We start from the raw sequence: 21,726 nt of genomic DNA on the forward strand, positions 1-21,726 counted from the left end.
GCTGTTTTTCAGTCTCTCGGTCCCAGCTTTGATGCACCTGTACTGGCCTCGCCTTCTGGATGGTAGCGGGGTGAACAGGCAGTGGCTCGGGTGGTTAATGTCCTTGATGATCTTTTTGGCCTTCCTGTGACATCGGGTGGTGTAGGTGTCTTGGAGGGCAGGTAGTTTGCCCCCGGTGTTGCGTTGTGCAGACCTCACCACCCTCTGGAGAGCCTTACGGTTGTGGGCGGAGCAGTTGCCGTACCAGGTGGTGATACATCCCGACAGAATGCTCTCGATTGTGCATCTGTAAAAGTTTGTGAGTGTTCTTGGTGACAAGCCAAATTTCTTCAGCCTCCTGAGGTTGAAGAGGCACTGTTGCGCCTTCTTCACCACACTGTCTGTGTGGGTGGACCATTTCAGTTAATCCGGGATGTGTATGCCGAGGAACTTAAACATTTCCACCTTCTCCACTACTGTCCCGTCGATGTGGTTAAGGGGGTGCTCCCTCTGCTGTTTCCTGAAGTCCACGATCATCTCCTTTGTTTTGTTGACATTGAGTGTGAGGTTGTTTTCCTGACACCACACTCCGAAGGCCCTCACCTCCTCCCTGTAGGCCGTCTCGTCGCTGTTGGTAATCAAGCCTACCACTGTAGTGTCATCTGCAAACTTGTTGGAGGTGTCCATGGCCACGCAGTCATGGGTGAACAGGGAGTACAGGAGAGGGCTGAGAACGCACCCTTGTGGGGCCCCACGTTGGCTGCGGTGAAGGAGAGCCCGCAGGTTTTGGTAGCGGACCGTGTCGTTGGCACTGTATTGTCCTCAAAGAGAGCAAAGAAGTTGTTTAGTTTGTCTGGGAGCAGGACATCAGGGTCCGCGACGGGGCTGGTTTTCTTTTTGTAGTCCATGATTGACTGTAGACCCTGCCACATTCCTCTCGTGTCTGAGCCGTTGAATTGCGACTCTACTTTGTCTCTATACTGACGCTTAGCTTGTTTGATTGCCTTGCGGAGGGAATAGCTACACTGTTTGTAATCGGTCATTTTTCCAGTTGCCTTGCCATTATTAAAAGCAGTGGTTTGCACTTTCAGTTTTGCGCGAATGCTGCCATCAATCCACGGTTTCTGGTTGGGGAAGGTTTTAATAGTCGCTGTTGATACAACATCACCGATGCACTTGCTAATAATCTCGCTCACCGAATCAGCGTATGCATCAATGTTGTTGTTTGACGCCATCCGGAACATATCCCAGTCTACGTGATCGAAGCAATCTTGAAGCGTGGAATCAGATTGGTCGGACCAGCGTTGAACAGACCTGAGCATGGGCGTTTCCTGTTTTAGTTTCTGTCTATAGGCTGGGAGCAACAAAATGGAGTCGTGGTCAGATTTGCCGAAAGGAGGGCGAGGGATGGCTTTGTATGCGTTGTGGAAATTAGAGTAACAATGATCCAGAATTTTCCCAGCCCGGGTCGCGTATTCGATATGCTGATAAAATTTAGGGAGCCTTGTTTTCAGATCAGCCTTGTTAAAATCCCCAGCTACAATAAATTCAGCCTCAGGATATGTGGTTTCCAGTTTACATAGAGTCCAATGAAGTTCTTTCAGGGCCGTTGATGTGTCTGCTTGGGGGGGATGTCTTCATCGAATAAGCAGATAGCGTTTCAACCACATAAAATATGCATCAAAGCCGAACTGAAATCTTATCAGAAACACGTTGGGTCGTTTTCACAGCTTTCTTTTCCCTTACAACCAGTCAAACTGATGTAATTTGGACATTTTGCACTGAAAATATTTACCTTTGTTTTTGCGTTATTGTAATTTCTCCACGGTCCCTAAGTGTCTTTGCTACCCGAAAGATGACCGAGGAAACTTTACCGATGTCAACTAGATTGAAGCATTCATTCTATTGATCTATATTACATTATTATGTTTAGTCTTCTAGGACAACATATAATGACAGAAGCGAAGCTACGTGTATCTAATTATAGACATTTACTAAAAAATAGCCTTCCAAAATGGCGGAAATTATAAGTAAAAACATATAAAAATTAGGCAACAAAAAACAATCCTGCAACCTCTGTCAAAAAACTCGTTCTGCAGTCTTTGACTAGCTTATATCACATTGTCTATATTTGCGGGTTAGGGTTGGGTGCGGACCTTTTTTCTTCCTTTTTTTACTATCCTTGTGAGGACTTTTGGAACCCACACACACACACACACACACACACACACACACACACACACACAGCTCCTAGGCTGGTCTTACCTTCAGGCTGGCACACAGACAGCTCCTAATCCCAGGGAAAGGGCAGCAGTCTGGGGTACGAGATGCTAGCCTGCTGCCTCATCTGACCTCCGAGATGCATGTTAAAAGGGGGTGTGAGGGGAGGGTGTGTGAGATCATATATACACTACATTGCCAAAAGTATATGGACACCGGCCCATCGAACATCTCATTCCAAAATCATGGGCATTAATATGGAGTTGGTCCCTCCTTTGCTGCTATAACAGCCTCCACTCTTCTGGGAAGGCTTTCCACTAGATGTTGGAACATTGCTGCGAGCATTTGTTTGCACTCAGCCACAAGAGCCTTCGTGAGGTCGGCAACTGAAGTTGGGAGATTAGGCCTGGCTCACAGTCGGCGTTCCAATTTATCCCAAAGGTGTTTGATGGGGTTGAGGTCAGGGCTCTGTGCAGGCCAGTAAAGTTCTTCCACGCTGATCTCAACAAACTATTTCTGTATGGACCTCGCTTTGTGAACAGGGGAATTGTCATGCTGAAACAGGAAAGGGCCTTCCCCAAACTGTTGCCACAAAGTTGGAAGCACAGAATCGTTTAGAATAAGGGTACTCAACTCTTACCCTAAGAGGTCTGGAGCCTGCTGGTTTTCTGTTCTACCTGATAATTAATTGCACAAACCTGGTGTCCCTGGTCTAAATAAGTCCCTGATTAGAGGGGAACAATGAAAAATTCAGTGGAACTGGCTTTGAGGTGCAGAGTTGAGTTTGAGGGCTCTAGAATGTCATTGTATTGCTGTAGCGTTAAGATTTCCCTTCACTGGAACTAGCCCAAACCATGAAAAACAGCCCCAGACCATTATGCCTCCTCCACCAAACTTTACAATTGGCTCTATGCATTCTGGCAGGTAGTGTTCTCCTGGCATCCGCCAAACCTAGATTTGTCCGTCGGAAAGGTGGCATCCTATGACGGTGCCACGTTGAAAGTCACTGAGCTCTTCAGTAAAGATATTCTAATGCCAATGTTTCCCTATGGAGATTGTATGGCTGTGTGCTCAATTTTATACACCTGTCAGCAAGGGGTGTTGCTGAAATAGCCAAATCCACTCATTTGAAGGGGTGTCCACATACTTTTGTATATATAGTGTGCGTGTGTTCTAAGTGTGTTCGTGTGTTCTAAGTTTGTGTGTATGTGTAAGGTGACTCTGTGAGCCAGCTGTTGTCTGGGTGTGTATGGAAATTGTAAAATCCATAATTGGTCCCTTCTCCAGAATCCCCATAGGCCACCACTCCAGAGAGGTAAAGAGATTAGTGTGCATGGCTATGTGCTGTGTGTGTGTGTGTGTGTGTGTGTGTGTGTGTGTATGTGTGTGTTTGTGTGCTTTCATGCTTGCTTTCGTCTGTGTGTGTGTGAAATTCTGTGTGTGTCTACATTCTTCCAATACATTCTTCTTCAGCCCTTAATCTCCTCCCTGATCATCAGTAAACCTCTGATATGAGAATCATGCAAACAAGATGGCTGATATGATCCAAATAAACAAGATGGCTGACCTTATTCAAATTAACAAGATGGCTGACCTTATTCAAATTAACAAGATGGCTGACCTTATCCAAATTAACAAGATGGCTGACCTTATCCAAATAAACAAGATGGCTGACCTGATCCAAATAAACAAGACCTGAATGTGCTCTGACTTATCCTCTATTGTGCATGCCACAGCTAATTGATTAGAAAGAGGATTGACCAAACTGACACTTTCATGTTTTATCATGTTATAATTAAGCAATAGGCATGAGGGGGTGTGGAATATGGCCAATATACCACAGCTAAGGGCTGTTCTAAATCACGACGCAACACAGAGTGCCTGGATACAGTCCTTAGCCATGGTATACTGGCCATAAACCACAAACCCCCAAGGTGCATTATTGCTATTATAAACTAGTTACTAATGTAATTAGAGCAGTAAAAAAAAATGTTTTGTCATACCCGTGGTATACGGTCTGATATACCACAGCTGTCAGCCAATGAACATTCACTGCTCGAACCACCCGGTTTATAATTACCATTAGACCATTCACAAAATAATAATTCAAGGAATATTATTCTGAAGTATGAGGACTATGGTTCGTATCCATTTAAACGTAATCAGATTTGTTACAGTTACACAATAACAATACAATTGACAAATAGTACATACCAGGAATCTTCAATTTTTTATACATTTTTTTATTTCACCTTTATTTAACCAGGTAGGCCAGTTGAGAACAAGTTCTCATTTACAACTGCAACCTGGCCAAGATAAAGCAATTGTGTTGAAATGACGTCTGTGCCTAGTGGAATCATTTTTTCAGATACAGTAATTAAGTTAATTTGGCCTTGGGATTGTTTCTTTGTTGATCTGCCTGATTCAGTTGATTTCCTGGCACAGCACCGTTTCTGTTGTCTTAGTTTACACTCCCTGCTCAGAGTGGGAGGGAGAGGATTTCTATATATAGTCCAAGCTTGAGTGCAATAATTTATTCAACACATTTGTTCTTCTGCAATGGGTTTGACTTGCTTGTTTTCATCCTGATATCTGTGCATGCATGTCAGTATAGGGATAGATCTGTGGCAAATATGTGGGTGCATGTCTTCAGAATTGTGTTCATAAGTGGCATCAAAATAATTCACACCCTTGATACAGATGAGCAATAATGACTGTAAAATAATATATAATTCAAATACTGATCTGTATTGTATGATACATCTTGGGGGGAAATTATATTATTTTATACTAATACAATTTCTCAGAGAAAAAAAAGATATTCGGATTAACAAGTACTATTTTTTTCCCTCAAACTTACTTAAAGATTCTTATAAATAAAGTAGTCAAGTTTAGTATTTGGTCTCATATTTCTAGCATATTTCAATGAAATATGAATTTTCAGTTAGTTTTGGTTGTGTTTCAGATTATTTTGTGCCCAATAGAAATGAATGGTAAATCATGTATTGTGTTATTTTGGAGTCACTTGAATCGTGATTAATGATGATTTCAAAAGTTACAGAGGGTCAAAGGTCATACCCCCAACACATGCTAACCTCTCACCATTACTAATAACAGGGGAGGTTAGCATGTCTTGGGGTTATAATGTTTGACCCTATGTAACTTTCTCACTCATCATTATTCAGGATTCATTCAGGACCATCCATAATCATGTTAGCATCCACATTCATTTGGAAGTGTTTAGAAACATATTCTATTCTTATTTACAGTAAAAGTGACTCCAAAATGGCACATTACATGATTTACCATTCATTTCTATTGGGCACAAAATAATCTGAAATACCACCAAAACAAACTGCAAATGCAGCCAAGAAGTTTGTAGTGTCACAAACTTAATGTAAGCATTGCGTGCTAGGAATATGGGACCAAATATTCCTAGAATCTTTTGGGGTGTCAATAATTGTTACCGCTACCTTTTTGATATAGTTTTGTATTACTTGTTAAACAAAATATCTTTCTCTGAGCAATTGTATTAGTATAAAAGTATATACTTTTTTTGAGCATACAATATAGCTCAGTATTTAAATAATATATTTTATACAGTCATTATCGCTCATCTTTATCAAGGGTGTCAATAATTTCAGACCCCACTGTATGCGTGTGACTGCATGGCTAGGTGTGTGTGTATCAGCGACTAGGCCTAGCACTATACTCTTAACCCCAGGTCTCTGCCAATCAGGCAGCCTTGTACCACTCCAGTGCACATCTAGTTATAAGGGGAGCTGTTACTGTGGGCGGCGGCGGGGGGGGGGGGGGGGGGGGGGGGGGGGGGGCAGGAATAGCAGGTGCACCATGGACTCCTATATTTAGAGCTGTGTGGAGTGGATAACAGGAAAACATCCCGGTTACTGTCTGTTAAGCAGTGACTACTGATGTGGAAAGTAATGTGAAATGCGTATAAATTCATTTCAATATGTTTATGTGACTTTGGCTATTGTAGCGACACTTTGTAAGAGCACATGCATTGTGATGTTTTGTAAGTCTCTCTGGATAACAATATCTGCTAAATTGCTCAAATGTTATCTTACAAACATTGCTTTTGTTTTGCTGAAGTATTTCCTAAATGTATAATGTTAGAGATCAATAAGATTGATATTTTACACTGTAAGGACACAGCGTAGTCATGAATTAACGGTTGTGTGTCAACACCAGTCCAAAAGGCCAGAGCCCCTGTTGTTCTAAGTATCTTGATGTGATGCCAGTTTCAGTGTGGGTGAGCTCTAGTGACACGTGCACTGGGGGTCTGCTTACTCTGTGTGCACATGTATCCAGGGTCAGTGTGAGTGTTAAGGACAGACAGATAGTTTTGCTATGAAGGTGTGATAAACTGGAATACCTCTCTGGCTAAAAGACAGAGCAGATTCTAAATGTCAGTAGACTGGGGGAAGTACTATAATACTACATACAGGTCTGACAGAGTGAGAGAGATGGAAGGATGTGGGAGACAGGAAATGAGAGAAATGGAATACAAAATATTGAGAGAAAAAGTGAGAATAGGATACAGTTTGAATTTCAGAGATTGAAAAGAGAGATAAGTGAAAGAGGACAGAGATAAGCAACAATAACACGAAAGAGAGAGAGAGAGACGCTAGTGTCCTATCCCTGTCCAGGGTCACAACTGGACAATTGAACCTCACCATTCATTCCTAGTCACATTGCCAATCCATTTTCCATATCCCTATCCTAGAGGCCAAGTCCTGGCTCAGAACCCTATTCTGGTTCACCGTGGCTGTCAGAGCAGATAAACAAAGTGTGTACTTTAACCCCTGACCCCTGGTATAAGCCCCAGAGATGCTCTGCTTTCCCCCTGGTTTAAGTATGTGAGCCTAACAGTTAGTTACCCTCCATTGTGAGGTGAGGGGAATGACATTTTACCTTTATAATGATGAAAATAGAATCACTTTGTGTTGTATTTACACAGTAGCCTATTAAAATGTATGTTTGGCAATGGAACCTGCAGCAGAGGCTGCTGTTGAAAGCCCTGGATACGTTTCGTAATCCTGTACTAGCCCCTCAGTTGCGCAGCGGTCTAAGGTACTGCATCTCAGTGCTAGAGAGGTCACTACAGACACCCGGTTCGAATCCAGGCTGTATCACAACCGGCTGTGATTGGGAGTCCCATAGGGCGGTGTACAATTGGCCTGGTGTTTGGCCGGTGTAGGCAGTCATTGTAAGTAAACATTTGTTCTTAACTGACTTGCCTAGTTTACTGGTGTGAGATGTGGCTAAGAGCTGACATTAGCAAGATCTCTAACAGATCTGGGACTAGTCTAGATTGATACATGTTTATGAATTGATAGTATGTGAAACATGCATTCTTTGTTAAACTTTGATAGGTTTCAAATAAAGTGTGCAATGGACAGGACATTATAGATTTTTGGTAACCTCCAAAATTCAGGGTTTCCTGGCAGCTTGTCCCATCATAAAATATAACCTCTGTGACAGGAGAGAACCATGTTCCCTACTGATGTTACGTATACACACCACTCTGATTGATACAGCAAAGAGAGGGGGAGGGAAGGAGGGAAATCGATGCAGCATAGGAGGGGTGCGGGGGTCAGGTGTAGATGGTGTTTGTGGGTTGGGGTGAGAAGGAGAGAGGACAGGTTGTGCGTGTAGGGTTTCTGTTGCTGGCTAGCTGTGGGATGGTGTTGGAGGGGGATAGAAGACACTGGATACTGTACAGGACAAGCACTAGGTGCATTTGGAAGGTAGGAGTTTCCAGGAGGGTAATAGGGTATACCGTTCCTCTGGGCATCAGGGGTCTTTGCAAGGCAGTACAGATCAGTGGAAGCTGGTGGGAGGAGCTATAGGAAGACGGGCTCATTGTAATGGGTGGAATGGATTTAATGGAACGGAGTCAAACATGTGGTTTCCATATGTTTGATGTGTTTGAAACCATTCTATTAATTCCATTCCAGCCATTACAATGAGCCTGTCCTCTACTCTCTTCCTGTGTTTTACAGTAATTGTACTAATGGTGTCGGCACTTCTTTGAGTTTCTATAACTTCATTGACTTGTTTTAAAGTTTCTATTTGATATTCCTTGTCTTTTGAGATTAATCGTTATGATGTGAGTGATGATGATGATGATGGACGGTGACAACGACGACAATATTGATGATGTCATTTTTTCTATCAAACATAATTCCAGTCTGATTTCATGTTCTATTCTCCCTGTGTTCCAGAACATCGAGTTGAAGGTAGAAGTGGAGAGCTTGAAGCAAGAGTTACAGGAGAAACAAGACCTTCTTGACAAGGCTCTGTAAGTCCAGTACAACACATCCAGACTGACAGTTGACCGTTGAATGTTGAATGTTTTGACCGACCTCAGTCATCTGATCTGAGAATCTGACACTTCTTACTTCAAATTAATTTGCAATGTAGACTGACAGCCAACCAACAGATCAAATCAAATCAAATTGTATTGGTCACATACACATATTTAGCAGATGTTATTGCGGATGTAGGAAAATGCTTGTGTTCCTAGCTCCAACAGTGCAGTAGTATCTAACAGTTCACAACAATACACATATCTAAAAGTAAAATAATGCAATTAAGAAATATATACAGTTGAAGTCGGAAGTTTACATACACCTCAGCCAAATACATTTAAACTCAGTTTTTCACAATTCCTGACATTTAATCCTAGTAAAAATTCCCTGTTTTAGGTCAGTTAGGATCACCACTTTATTTTAAGAAAGTGAAATGTCAGAATAACAGTAGAGAGAATGATTTATTTCAGCTTTTATTTCTTTCATCACATTCCCAGTGGGTCAGACGTTTACATACACTCAATTAGTATTTGGTAGCATTGCCTTTAAATTGTTTAACTTTCAGGTAGCCTTCCACAAGCTTCCCACAATAAGTTGGGTGAATTTTGGCCCAATCCTCCTGACAGAGCTGGTGTAACTGAGTCAGGTTTGTAAGCCTCCTTCCTCACACACGCTTTTTCAGTTCTGCCCACAAATCTGCTATGGGATTGAGGTCAGGGCTTTGTGATGGCCACTCCAATACCTTGACTTTGTTGTCCTTAAGCCATTTTGCCACAACTTTGGAAGTATGCTTGGGGTCATTGTCCATTTGGAAGACCCATTTGCGACCAAGCTTTAACTTCCTGGCTGATGTCTTGAGATGTTGCTTCAATATGTCCACATAATTTTACTTCCTCATGATGCCATCTATTTTGTGAAGTGCACCAGTCCCTCCTGCAGCAAAGCCTCCCCAGAACATGATGCTCCCACCCCCGTGCTTCATGGTTGGGATGGTGTTCTTTGGCTTGCAAGCCTCCCTCTTTATCCTCCAAACATAACGATGGTCATTATGGCCAGTTCTATTTTTGTTTCATCAGACCAGAGGACATTTCTCCAAAAAGTATGATCTTTGTCCCCGGTTTTATGCCGGTTTTGGAGCAGTGGCTTCTTCTTTGCTGAGCGGCCTTTCAGGTTATGTCAATATAGGACTTGTTTTACTGTGGATATAGATACTTTTGTACCTGTTTCCTCCAGCATCTTCACACGGTCCATTGCTGTTGTTCTGGGATTGATTTGCACTTTCGCACCAAAGTACGTTCATCTCTAGGAGACAGAACGCGTCTCCTTCCTGAGCGGTATGACGGCTACGTGGGTCCATGGTGTTTATACTTGCGTACTATTGTTTGTACAGATGAACGTGGTACCTTCAGGCGTTTGTAAATTTCTCCCAAGGATGTACCAGACTTGTGGAGGTCTACAATTTCTTTTCTGAGGTCTTGGCTGATTTCTTTAGATTTTCCCAAGCAAAGAGGCACTGAGTTTGAAGGTAGGCCTTGAAATACATCCACAGGTACACCTCCAATTGACTCAAATGATGTCAATTAGCCTATCAGAAGCTTCTAAAGCCATGACATAATTTTCTGGATTTTTCAAAGCTATTTAAAGGCATTGTGAACTTGGTGTATGTAAACTTCTGACCCACTAGAATTGTGATACAGTGAGTTATAAGTGAAATAATCTGTCTGTAAACAATTGTTGGAAAGATTATTTGTGTCATGCACAAAGTAGATGTCCTAACCGACTTGCCAAAACTATAGTTTGTTAACAAGAAATTTGTGGAGTGGTTGAAAAACGAGTTTTAATGACTCCAACCTAAGTGTATGTAAACTTCCGACTTCAACTGTAAATATTAGGACGAGCAATGTCGGAGTGTTATTGACTAAAATACAGTAGAATAGAATACAGTGTATACATTTGAGATGAGTAAAGCAGTATGTGAACATTTTTAAAGTGACTAGTGATTCCATGTCTATGTATGTACGGCAGCAGCCACTAAGGTGCAGGCTATTTGACAGTCTGATGGCCTTGAGATAGAAGCTGTTTTTCAGTCTCTCGGTCCCAGCTTTGATGCTCCTGTACTGACCTCGCCTTCTGGATGATAGCGGTGTGAACAGGTTGTGGCTCGGGTGGATAATGTCCTTGATGATCTTTTTGGCCTTCCTGTGACATCGGGTGGTGTAGGTGTCCTGAAGGGCAGGTCATGTGGCCCCGGTGATACGTTGGGCAGACCGCACCACCCTCTGGAGAGCCCTGCGGTTGCGGGCGGTGCAATTGCCGTACCAGGCGGTGAAACAGTCCGACAGGATGCTCTCAATTGTGCATCTGTAAAAGTTTCTGAGGGTCTTAGGGGCCAACCCAAATTTCTTCAGCCTCCTGAGGTTGAAGAGGCGCTTTTGCGCCTTCTTTACCACACTGTCTGTGTGGGTGGACCTTTTCAGATTGTCAGTGATGTGTACGCTGAGGAACTTCAAGATTTCCACCTTCTCCACTGCGGTCCCATCGATGTGTATTGGGGCGTGCTCCCTCTGCTGTTTCCTGAAGTCCACGATCAGCTTTTTTGTTTTGTTAACTTTGAGGGAGAAGTTATTTTCCTGGCACCACTCCACCAAGGCCCTCTCCTCCTCCTTGTTGGCTGTCTCGTCATTGTTGGTAATCAGGCCTACTACTGTTGTGTCGTCTGCAAACTTGATTGAGTTGGAGGTGTGCATGACCACGCAGTCATGGGTGAACAGGGAGTACAGGAGGGGGCTGAGCACACACCCTTGTGGGGCCCCAGTGTTGAGGATCAGCGAAGTGGAGCTCTTGTTTCCTACCTTCACCATGCTGTCATCTATCCACAGGTTTTGGGTAGGTTTTAATAGTCACCGTGGGAACAACATCCCCTATTTACTTCCTGATGAACTCAGTCACCGTGTCTGTGTAAACATCAATGTTATTCTCAGAGGCTACCCGGAACATATCCCAGTCCGCGTGATTAAAACAATCCTGAAGCATGGATTTTGATTGGTCAGACCAGCATTGATTAGACTTTAGCACGGGTACTTCCTGTTGAGTTTCTGCCTATAGGAAGGGAGGATCAAAATAGAATCTTGATCTGATTTGCAAAGGGGGGGGCAGGGGATATCACGTCCTGGCCAGTATAAGGGTTAATTGTTATTGTAGTTTGGTCAGGACGTGGCAGAGGGTATTTGTTGTATGTGGTTCGGGGTGGTGTGTTTGTTGTAGTCGATTTGATTTATGTATTCCGGGGTTTTTTGGGCACTGTTCCTTGTTTATGTATTTCTATGTTGATCTAGCTGGTTGTATGTCTATGTTTGGTTAATTGGGGTTGGGACTCTCAATTGAAGGCAGGTGTTGCCTCTTTGCCTTTGATTGAGAGTCCCATATATTAGGGTGTGTTGGTGTTTGTCTTTTGTGGGAGATTGTTTGTGAGCACTGCGTTATTGAGCCTGCTACACTGTTGTGAGTCGTGAGTATCATTTATTGTTTTGTTTTTCCTGTGGATGCTTTTCGTTTTTTCCCATTAAAAGAATGAGTATCCACAACTCTGCTGCATTTTGGTCCTCCTCTCTGCAACACCACGACATAATTCATGACAGGGGAGCGCCTTGTAGGCATCTCAAAAAGGCGAGTAGCAGTGGTATAGTGTTTTTACTAAACGAGTACTACAGTCAATGTGTTGATAGATCTTCGGTAGCGTTTTTCTCAAATTTGCTTAGGTTAAAATCCCCAGCTACAATAAAGGCGGCCTCAGGATATGTGGTTTCCAGTTTGCATGAAGTCCAGTGTAGTTCCTTGAGGGCCGTCGTGGTTTCGGCTTGAGGGGAAATATACACAGCTGTGACTATAACCGAAAATAATTATCTTGAGAGGTAATACCTTCTGCATTTGATTGTGAGGTATTCTAGGTCGGGTGAACAAAACGAGTTGAGTTTCTGTATGTTATCACAATCACACCATGAGTAGTTAATTATGAAACATACACCCCTGCCTTTCTTCTTCCCGGAGAATTCTTTATTCCTGTCTGCACGATGAACTGAGAACCCAACTGGCTGTATGGACGGGGACAGTATGTCCCGAGTGAGCCATGATTCTGTGAAACAGAGTATGTTACAGTTCCTGATGTCTCTCTGGAAGGAGATCCTCGCCCTGAGCTTTATTGTCCAGAGACTGAACATTAGCGAGTAATATACTCGGAAGTGGTGGATGTTATGCACGCCTCCTGAGTCAGACTAAAAGTCCACTCCGAAATCCTCTTCTCTTCCGTTGGCATCTTGGAGCAGCCTCTGGGATAAGTTCAATTGCCCTGGGGGGTACGGACAAAGGATCCAATTCGGGAAAGTCATATTCCTGGTCATAATGCTCGTAAATTACCGCCGCTCTGATATCCAAAAGTTCTTTCCGGCTGTATGTAATAACACAAAAAAAAGTTCTGGGCTAGTAATGTAAGAAATAAAACACCAAAAAACGAAATACTTCAAAGTTGCTTACGAGCTAGAAGCAGAGCTGCCATGTCTGTCGGTGCCATCTTGCCCTGTATGCATTGTGAATGGATGGCCTCAATGGCCTAATGTTGACATCACCAATGCCACATATCCACCAATAAAATACTGTCCTCTTACTCTTCCTGAAATTTCCCTCGAGACTCGCCTACTGTATGTAGCATAGTACTAAACTAATAGAATTAAATTATCTTAATGTTTTCCAAAGACCCATGACTACATGTGACATGCTTTGCTGGTATTCAGAAATACAATTTGCTCAAGTGATTACGGTGAGTGTTTGTCTTTGTTTGATGAGAATTAACAAAGCTGTTTCTCATACAGAGATGGTGTTATAGCAGGAAAACAAGCCTATAGCAGGAGACTGTAGGCATAGAACAGTAATCAGTATTGAGTCCCTCAGAGGGTAGAATCAAACCGTTTAGAGGTAACACCTCAGCTCATGTTTCACACAACAGCTGGTGGAGTGAGAGAGAACTGGACACACACACACACACACACACACACACACACATACATACTCCGAGTGTCTGTCCCAATGAGATCGCACACTCGCCAGCTCCAAAAGGGCAACTCTGATATCTTGGCGTGCAGACAGGGATATGGAAGGCAATACCTGTCACGTCCACCCTTACCCCCCCTCTGAACCCCTACCCCTGCTGTTGCAGCTAGGCTTTGAATGTAATACTCCCCCTGGAAGGGAATCAATTTGATTGACATATTCTGTGTTTCATCAGATTGCTATAAGATTAAAGGTCCACTTTTCTGCCTTGTGCCCTCAACCCCCCCACCCATAGCCTCCAGCCTAGAGTCCATAGCCTGGGATAGATTGATGATCAAAGGTGGTGTGTGTTGGTAGGGGGTCTCAGCAGTAAATATTTGGCTGATGGAGGGGAGCCGTTAGCATGCAAACTACTAATCACTGCCAGCTCCACAGCTGGTGTAATGGATCATACTGTTCCCTGGTCTTCTTGCTCACATGGCAGCTAATCAACATTACATTAATGTATTAATATGGAGATAGCATCAGATCAGATAATCAATGTGACATTACTGTATTAGTATGGAGATAGCATCAGATCAGTTAATAAATGTTACATTACTGTATTAGTATGGAGATAGCATCAGATCATTTAATAAACATTACATTACTGTATTAAAATGGGGAAAGCATTAGATCAGCTAATAAACATTACATTACTGTATTAGTATGGAGATAGCATTAGATCAGCTAATCAACATTACATTACTGTATTAATATGGAAATAGCATCAGATCAGATAATCAACATTACATTACTGTATTAATATGGAGATAGCATCAGATCAGCTAATCAACATTACATTACTGTATTAATATGGAGATAGCATCAGATCAGCTAATCAACATTACATTACTGTATTAATATGGAGAAAGCATTAGATCAGCTAATCAACATTACATTACTGTATTAATATGGAAATAGCATCAGATCAGATAATCAACATTACATTACTGTAATAAAACGGAGAAAGCATTAGATCAGATAATAAACATTACATTACTTTATTAATATGGAGATGGCATCAGATCAGCTAATCAACATTACATTACTGTAATAAAATGGAGAAAGCATCAGATCAGCTAATCAACATTACATTACTGTAATAAAATGGAGATAGCATCAGATCAGCTAATCAACATTACATTACTGTAATAAAATGGAGATGGCATCAGATCAGCTAATAAACATTACATTACTGTATTAATATGGAGATAGCATCAGATCAGCTAATCAACATTACATTACTGTATTAATATGGAGATAGCATCAGATCAGCTAATCAACATGACATTACTGTATTAATATGGAGATAGCATCAGATCAGCTAATCAACATGACATTACTGTATTAATATGGAGATAGCATCAGATCAGCTAATCAACATTACATTACTGTATTAATATGGAGATAGCATCAGATCAGCTAATCAACATTACATTACTGTATTAATATGGAGATAGCATCAGATCAGCTAATCAACATTACATTACTGTATTAATATGGAGATAGCATTAGATCAGCTAATCAACATGACATTACTGTATTAATATGGAGATAGCATCAGATCAGCTAATCAACATTACATTACTGTATTAATATGGAGATAGTATCAAATAGCTGGAGCCGGAGCAGACGTTTTACGAGCCCCCAACCGATTGTTTTTTTGTTTGTTTTTTTGCGTTGTTTGTAACTTCTTTTTTTACTCATTTTGTACATAATGTTGCTGCTACCGTCTCTTATGAATGAAAATAACTTGTGAAAAATAACTAATAACTAATATTTCCGTATCGAGCATTACTCATCTCATATGAATAAACTGCACTCCACACTATTCTACGTTATCTTAGTCACTTTTAAATTGTGTTTACATATTGCATCACCCATCTCATATGTATATACTGTATTGTATTCTATGTTACACCACTGACTGTTAAACAGCCATCTCCAGCACATCAGAGGCTGCTGCCTATAGACATAGATTAGGAATCACTGTCCACTTTAAGGAAATTAAACACAAGCCACATTAATGTATAAACTGTACTTTATACTATTCTACTGTATCTTAGTCCCTTTAATTGTGTGTAAATATTGCATCACCCATCTCATATGTATATACTGTATTCTATACTATGCCACTGTATCGTAGTCCAATGCCACTCTGACATATATGTATATATTCTTAATCCATTCCTTACTTAGATGTACGTGTATTTTGGGTATATGTTGTGAAACTGTTAGATATTACTGCACTGTCGGAGCTAGAAGCAAAGCATTTCGCTACACCCACAAAACATCTGCTTTACACGTGTATGTGACCAACACATTTGATTTGATTTGATTTGAACAACAATCCACCCAGCAGTAGCATCCATCCACCCAGCAGTAACATCCATCCACCCAGCAGTAGCATCCATCCACCCAGCAGTAACATCCATCCACCCAGCAGTAACATCCATCCACCCAGCAGTAACATCTATCCACCCAGCAGTAACATCCATCCACCCAGCAGTAACATCCATCCACCGAGCAGTAATATCCATCCATCCACCCAGCAGTAACATCCATCCATCCACCCAGCAGCAACATCCATCCACCCAGCAGTAACATCTATCCACCCAGCAGTTACATCCATCCACCCAGCAGTAACATCCATCCACCGAGCAGTAACATCCATCCACCCAGCAGTAACATCCATCCACCGAGCAGTAGCATCCATCCACCCAGCAGTAACATCCATCCACCGAGCAGTAACATCCATCCACCCAGCAGTAACATCCATCCACCCAGCAGTAACATCCATCCACCCAGCAGTAACATCCATCCACTCAGCAGTAACATCCATCCACTCAGCAGTAACATCCATCCACCCAGCAGTAACATCCATCCACCCAGCAGTAACATCCATCCACCCAGCAGTAACATCCATCCATCCACCCAGCAGTAACATCCATCCATCCACCCAGCAGTAACATCCATCCACCCAGCAGTAACATCCATCCACCCAGCAGTAACATCCATCCACTCAGCAGCAACATCCATCCACCCAGCAGTAACATCCATCCACCCAGCAGTAACATCCATCCACCCAGCAGTAACATCCATCCACCCAGCAGTAACATCCATCCACCCAGCAGTAACATCCATCCACCCAGCAGTAATATCCATCCACCCAGCAGTAACATCCATCCACCCAGCAGTAACATCCATCCACCCAGCAGTAACATCCATCCACCCAGCAGTAATATCCATCCACCCAGCAGTAACATCCATCCACCGAGCAGTAACATCCATCCATCCACCCAGCAGTAACATCCATCCACCGAGCAGTAACATCCATCCATCCACCCAGCAGTAACATCCATCCATCCACCCAGCAGTAACATCCATCCACCCAGCAGTAACATCCATCCACCCAGCAGTAACATCCACCCAGCAGTAACATCCATCCACTCAGCAGTAACATCCATCCACCCAGCAGTACTATCCATCCACCCAGCAGTAGCATCCATCCACCCAGCAGTAACATCCATCCACCCAGCAGTAACATCCATCCACCCAGCAGTAACATCCATCCACCCAGCAGTAACATCCATCCACCCAGCAGTAACATCCATCCACCCAGCAGTAACATCCATCCACTCAGCAGTAATATCCATCCACCCAGCAGTAACATCCATCAATCAAATCAAATTTATTTATATAGCCCTTCGTACATCAGCTGAAATCTCAAAGTGCTGTACAGAAACCCAGCCTAAAACCCCAAACAGCAAGCAATGCATGTGAAAGAAGCACGGTGGCTGGGAAAAACTCCCTAGGAAAAACTCCTGAGAAAGGCCAAAAACCTAGGAAGAAACCTAGAGAGGAACCAGGCTATGAGGGGTGGCCAGTCCTCTTCTGGCTGTGCCGGGTGGATATTATAACAGAACATGGTCAAGATGTTAAAATGTTCGTAAATGACCAGCATGGTCAAATAATAATAATCATAGTAATTGTCGAGGGTGCAACAAGCACATCCGGTGAACAGGTCAGGGTTCCGTAGCCGCAGGCAGAACAGTTGAAACTGGAGCAGCAGCATGGCCAGGTGGACTGGGGACAGCAAGGAGTCATCATGCCAGGTAGGCCTGAGGCATGGTCCTAGGGCACAGGTCCTCCGAGAGAAAGAAAGAAAGAGAGAAAGAGAGAATTAGAGAGAGCATATTTACATTCACACAGGACACCGGATAAGACAAGAGAATACTCCAGATGTAACAGACTGACCCTAGCCCCCCGACGCATAAATACTGGAGGCTGAGACAGGAGGGATCAGAAGACACTGTGGCCCCATCCGATGATACCCCCGGACAGGGCCAAACAGGCAGGATATAACCCCACCCACTTTGCCAAAGCACAGCCCCCACACCACTAGAGGGATATCTACAACCACCAACTTACCGTCCGAAGACAAGGCCGAGTATAGCCCACAAAGATGTCCGCCACGGCACAACCCAAGGGGGGGGCGCCAACCCAGACAGGAAGACCACGTCAGTGGCTCAACCTACTCAAGTGACGCACCCCTCCCATGGACGGCATGGAAGAACACCAGTAAGTCAGTGACTCAGCCCCTGTAAAAGGGTTAGAGGCAGAGAATCCCAGTGGGAAGAGGGGAACCGACAAGGCAGAGACAGCAAGGGCGGTTCGTTGCTCCAGCCTTTCCGTTCACCTTCACACTCCTGGGCCAGACTATACTTAATCATAGGACCTACTGAAGAGATAAGTCTTCAGTAAAGACTTAAAGGTTGAGACTGAGTCTGCGTCTCTCACATGGGTAGGCAGACCATTCCATAAAAATTGAGCTCTATAGGAGAAAGCCCTACCTCCAGCCGTTTGCTTAGAAATTCTAGGGACAATTAGGAGGCCTGCGTCTTGTGACCGTAGCGTACGTGTAGGTATGTACGGCAGGACCAAATCGGAAAGATAGGTAGGAGCAAGCCCATGTAATGCTTTGTAGGTTAGCAGTAAAACCTTGAAATCAGCCCTTGCCTTAACAGGAAGCCAGTGTAGGGAGGCTAGCACTGGAGTAATATGATCAAATTTTTTGGTTCTAGTCAGGATTCTAGCAGCCGTATTTAGCACTAACTGAAGTTTGTTTAGTGCTTTATCCGGGTAGCCGGAAAGTAGAGCATTGCAGTAGTCGAGCCTAGAAGTAACAAAAGCATGGATTAATTTTTCTGCATCATTTTTGGACAGAAAGTTTCTGATTTTTGCAATGTTACGTAGATGGAAAAAAGCTGTCCTTGAAGCAGTCTTGATATGTTCTTCAAAAGAGAGATCAGGGTCCAGAGTAACGCCGAGGTCCTTCACAGTTTTATTTGAGACGACTGTACAACCATCCAGATTAATTGTCAGATTCAAAAGAAGATCTCTTTGTTTCTTGGGACCTAGGACAAGCATCTCTGTTTTGTCCGAGTTTAAAAGTAGAAAATTTGCAGCCATCCACTTCCTTATGTCTGAAACACAGGCTTCTAGCGAGGGCAATTTTGGGGCTTCACCATGTTTCATTGAAATGTACAGCTGTGTGTCGTCCGCATAGCAGTGAAATTTAACATTATGTTTTCGAATGACATCCCCAAGAGGTAAAATATATAGTGAAAACAATAGTGGTCCTAGAACGGAACCTTGAGGAACACCGACATTTTCAATTGATTTGTCAGAGGACGAACCATTCACAGAGACAAACTGATATCTTTCCGACAGATAAGATCTAAACCAGGCCAGAACTTGTTCATGTAGACCAATTTGGGTTTCCAATCTCTCCAAAAGAATGTGGTGATCGATGGTATCAAAAGCGGCACTAAGATCTAGGAGCATGAGGACAGATGCAGAGCCTCGGTCTGACGTCATTAAAAGGTAATTTACCACCTTCACAAGTGCAGTCTCAGTGCTATGATGGGGTCTAAAACCAGACTGAAGCGTTTCGTATACATTGTTTGTCTTCAGGAAGGCAGTGAGTTGCTGCGCAACAACTTTTTCTAAAATTTTTGAGAGGAATGGAAGATTCGATATAGGCCGATAGTTTTTTATAATTTCTGGGTCAACATTCGGCTTTTTCAAGAGAGACTTTATTACTGCCACTTTTAGTGAGCTTGGTACACATCCGGTGGATAGAGAGCCGTTTATTATGTTCAACATAGGAGGGCCAAGCACAGGAAGCAGCTCTTTCAGTAGTTTAGTTGGAATAGGGTCCAGTATGCAGCTTGAGGGTTTGGAGGCCATGATTATTTTCATCATTATGTCAAGAGATATAGTACTAAACACTTTAGTATCTCCCTTGATCCTAGGTCCTGGCAGAGTTGTGCAGACTCAGGACAATGGAGCCCTGGAGGAATACCCAGATTTAAAGAGGAGTCCGTAATTTGCTTTCTAATGATCATGATCTTTTCCTCAAAGAAGTTCATAAATTATTACTGCTGAAGTGAAAGCCATCCTCCATTTGCGAATGCTGCTTTTTAGTTAGCTTTGCGACAGTGTCAAAAAGAAATTTCGGATTGTTCTTATTTTCCTCAATTAAGTTGGAAAAATAGGATGATCGTGCAGCAGTGAGGGCTCTTCGATACTGCGCGGTACTGTCTTTCCAAGCTAGTCGGAAGACTTCCAGTTTGGTGTGGCGCCATTTCCGTTCCAATTTTCTGGAAGCTTGCTTCAGAGCTCGTGTATTTTCTGTATACCAGGGAGCTAGTTTCTTATGACAGATGTTTTTAATTTTTAGGGGTGCAACTGCATCTAGGGTATTGCGCAAGGTTGAATTGAGTTCCTCGGTTAGGTGGTTAACTGATTCTTGTCCTCTGACGTCCTTGGGTAGGCAGAGGGAGTCTGGAAGGGCATCAAGGAATCTTTGGGTTGTCTGAGAATTTATAGCACGACCATCCACCCAGCAGTAATATCCATCCACCCAGCAGTAACATCCATCCACCCAGCAGTAGCATCCATCCATCCACTCAGCAGTAGCATCCATCCACCCAGCAGTAACATCCATCCACCCAGCAGTAACATCCATCCACCCAGCAGTAGCATCCATCCACCCAGCAGTAACATCCATCCACCCAGCAGTAACATCCATCCACCCAGCAGTAACATCCATCCACCCAGCAGTAGCAGTAGCATCTATCCACCCAGCAGTAACATCCATCCACCCAGCAGTAGCATCTATCCACCGAGCAGTAACATCCATCCACCCAGCAGTAGCATCTATCCACCCAGCAGTAGCATCCATCCACCCAGCAGTAGCATCTATCCACCCAGCAGTAGCATCCATCCACCCAGCAGTAACATCCATCCATCCACCCAGCAGTAGCATCCATCCACCCAGCAGTAGCATCTATCCACCGAGCAGTAACATCCATCCATCCACCCAGCAGTAGCATCCATCCACCCAGCAGTAGCATCCATCCACCCAGCAGTAGCATCCATCCACCCAGCAGTAACATCCATCCACCGAGCAGTAACATCCATCCATCCACCCAGCAGTAGCATCCATCCACCCAGCAGTAACATCCATCCACCCAGCAGTAACAACCATCCACCGAGCAGTAACATCCATCCATCCACCCAGCAGTAGCATCCATCCACCCAGCAGTAGCATCCATCCACCCAGCAGTAGCATCCATCCACCCAGCAGTAGCATCCATCCACCGAACAGTAACATCTATCCACCCAGCAGTAACATCCATCCACCCAGCAGTAACATCCATCCACCCAGCAGTAACATCTATTCACCCAGCAGTAGCATCCATCCACCCAGCAGTAACATCCATCCACCCAGCAGTAACATCTATTCACCCAGCAGTAACATCCATCCACCGAGCAGTAACATCCATCCACCCAGCAGTAACATCCATCCACCGAACAGTAACATCCATCCACCCAGCAGTAACATCCATTCACCCAGCAGTAACATCCATCCACCCAGCAGTAACATCCATCCACCGAGCAGTAACATCCATCCACCCAGCAGTAGCATCCATCCACCGAGCAGTAACATCCATCCACCCAGCAGTAACATCCATCCATCCAGCAGTAACATCCATCCATCCACCCAGCAGTAACATCCATTCACCCAGCAGTAGCATCT

At 43.5% G+C, this 21,726-nt stretch overlaps 1 protein-coding gene across 2 annotated transcripts in view; it reads left to right on the forward strand.

The window, feature by feature from the left end:
• LOC115157436 (myomegalin) overlaps positions 1 to 21,726 on the forward strand; it is a 117,044-nt gene that overhangs the window by 15,946 nt on the left and 79,372 nt on the right. Inside the window, exons 1-2 of one of the 2 annotated variants that reach the window (XM_029705685.1) lie at positions 7,878 to 7,970; positions 8,448 to 8,524. In XM_029705685.1, coding sequence (XP_029561545.1) covers positions 7,905 to 7,970; positions 8,448 to 8,524 — 143 coding nt within the window. In that variant the 5' untranslated portion in view covers positions 7,878 to 7,904. Of the gene's footprint in view, positions 1 to 7,877; positions 7,971 to 8,447; positions 8,525 to 21,726 lie in introns of those variants that run through there. The other variant, XM_029705684.1, reaches the window with a different exon arrangement.

Source organism: Salmo trutta, chromosome 21 (genome assembly GCF_901001165.1).
Source record: "Salmo trutta chromosome 21, fSalTru1.1, whole genome shotgun sequence".
In the NCBI taxonomy this organism is placed as follows: Eukaryota; Metazoa; Chordata; class Actinopteri; order Salmoniformes; family Salmonidae; genus Salmo; species Salmo trutta.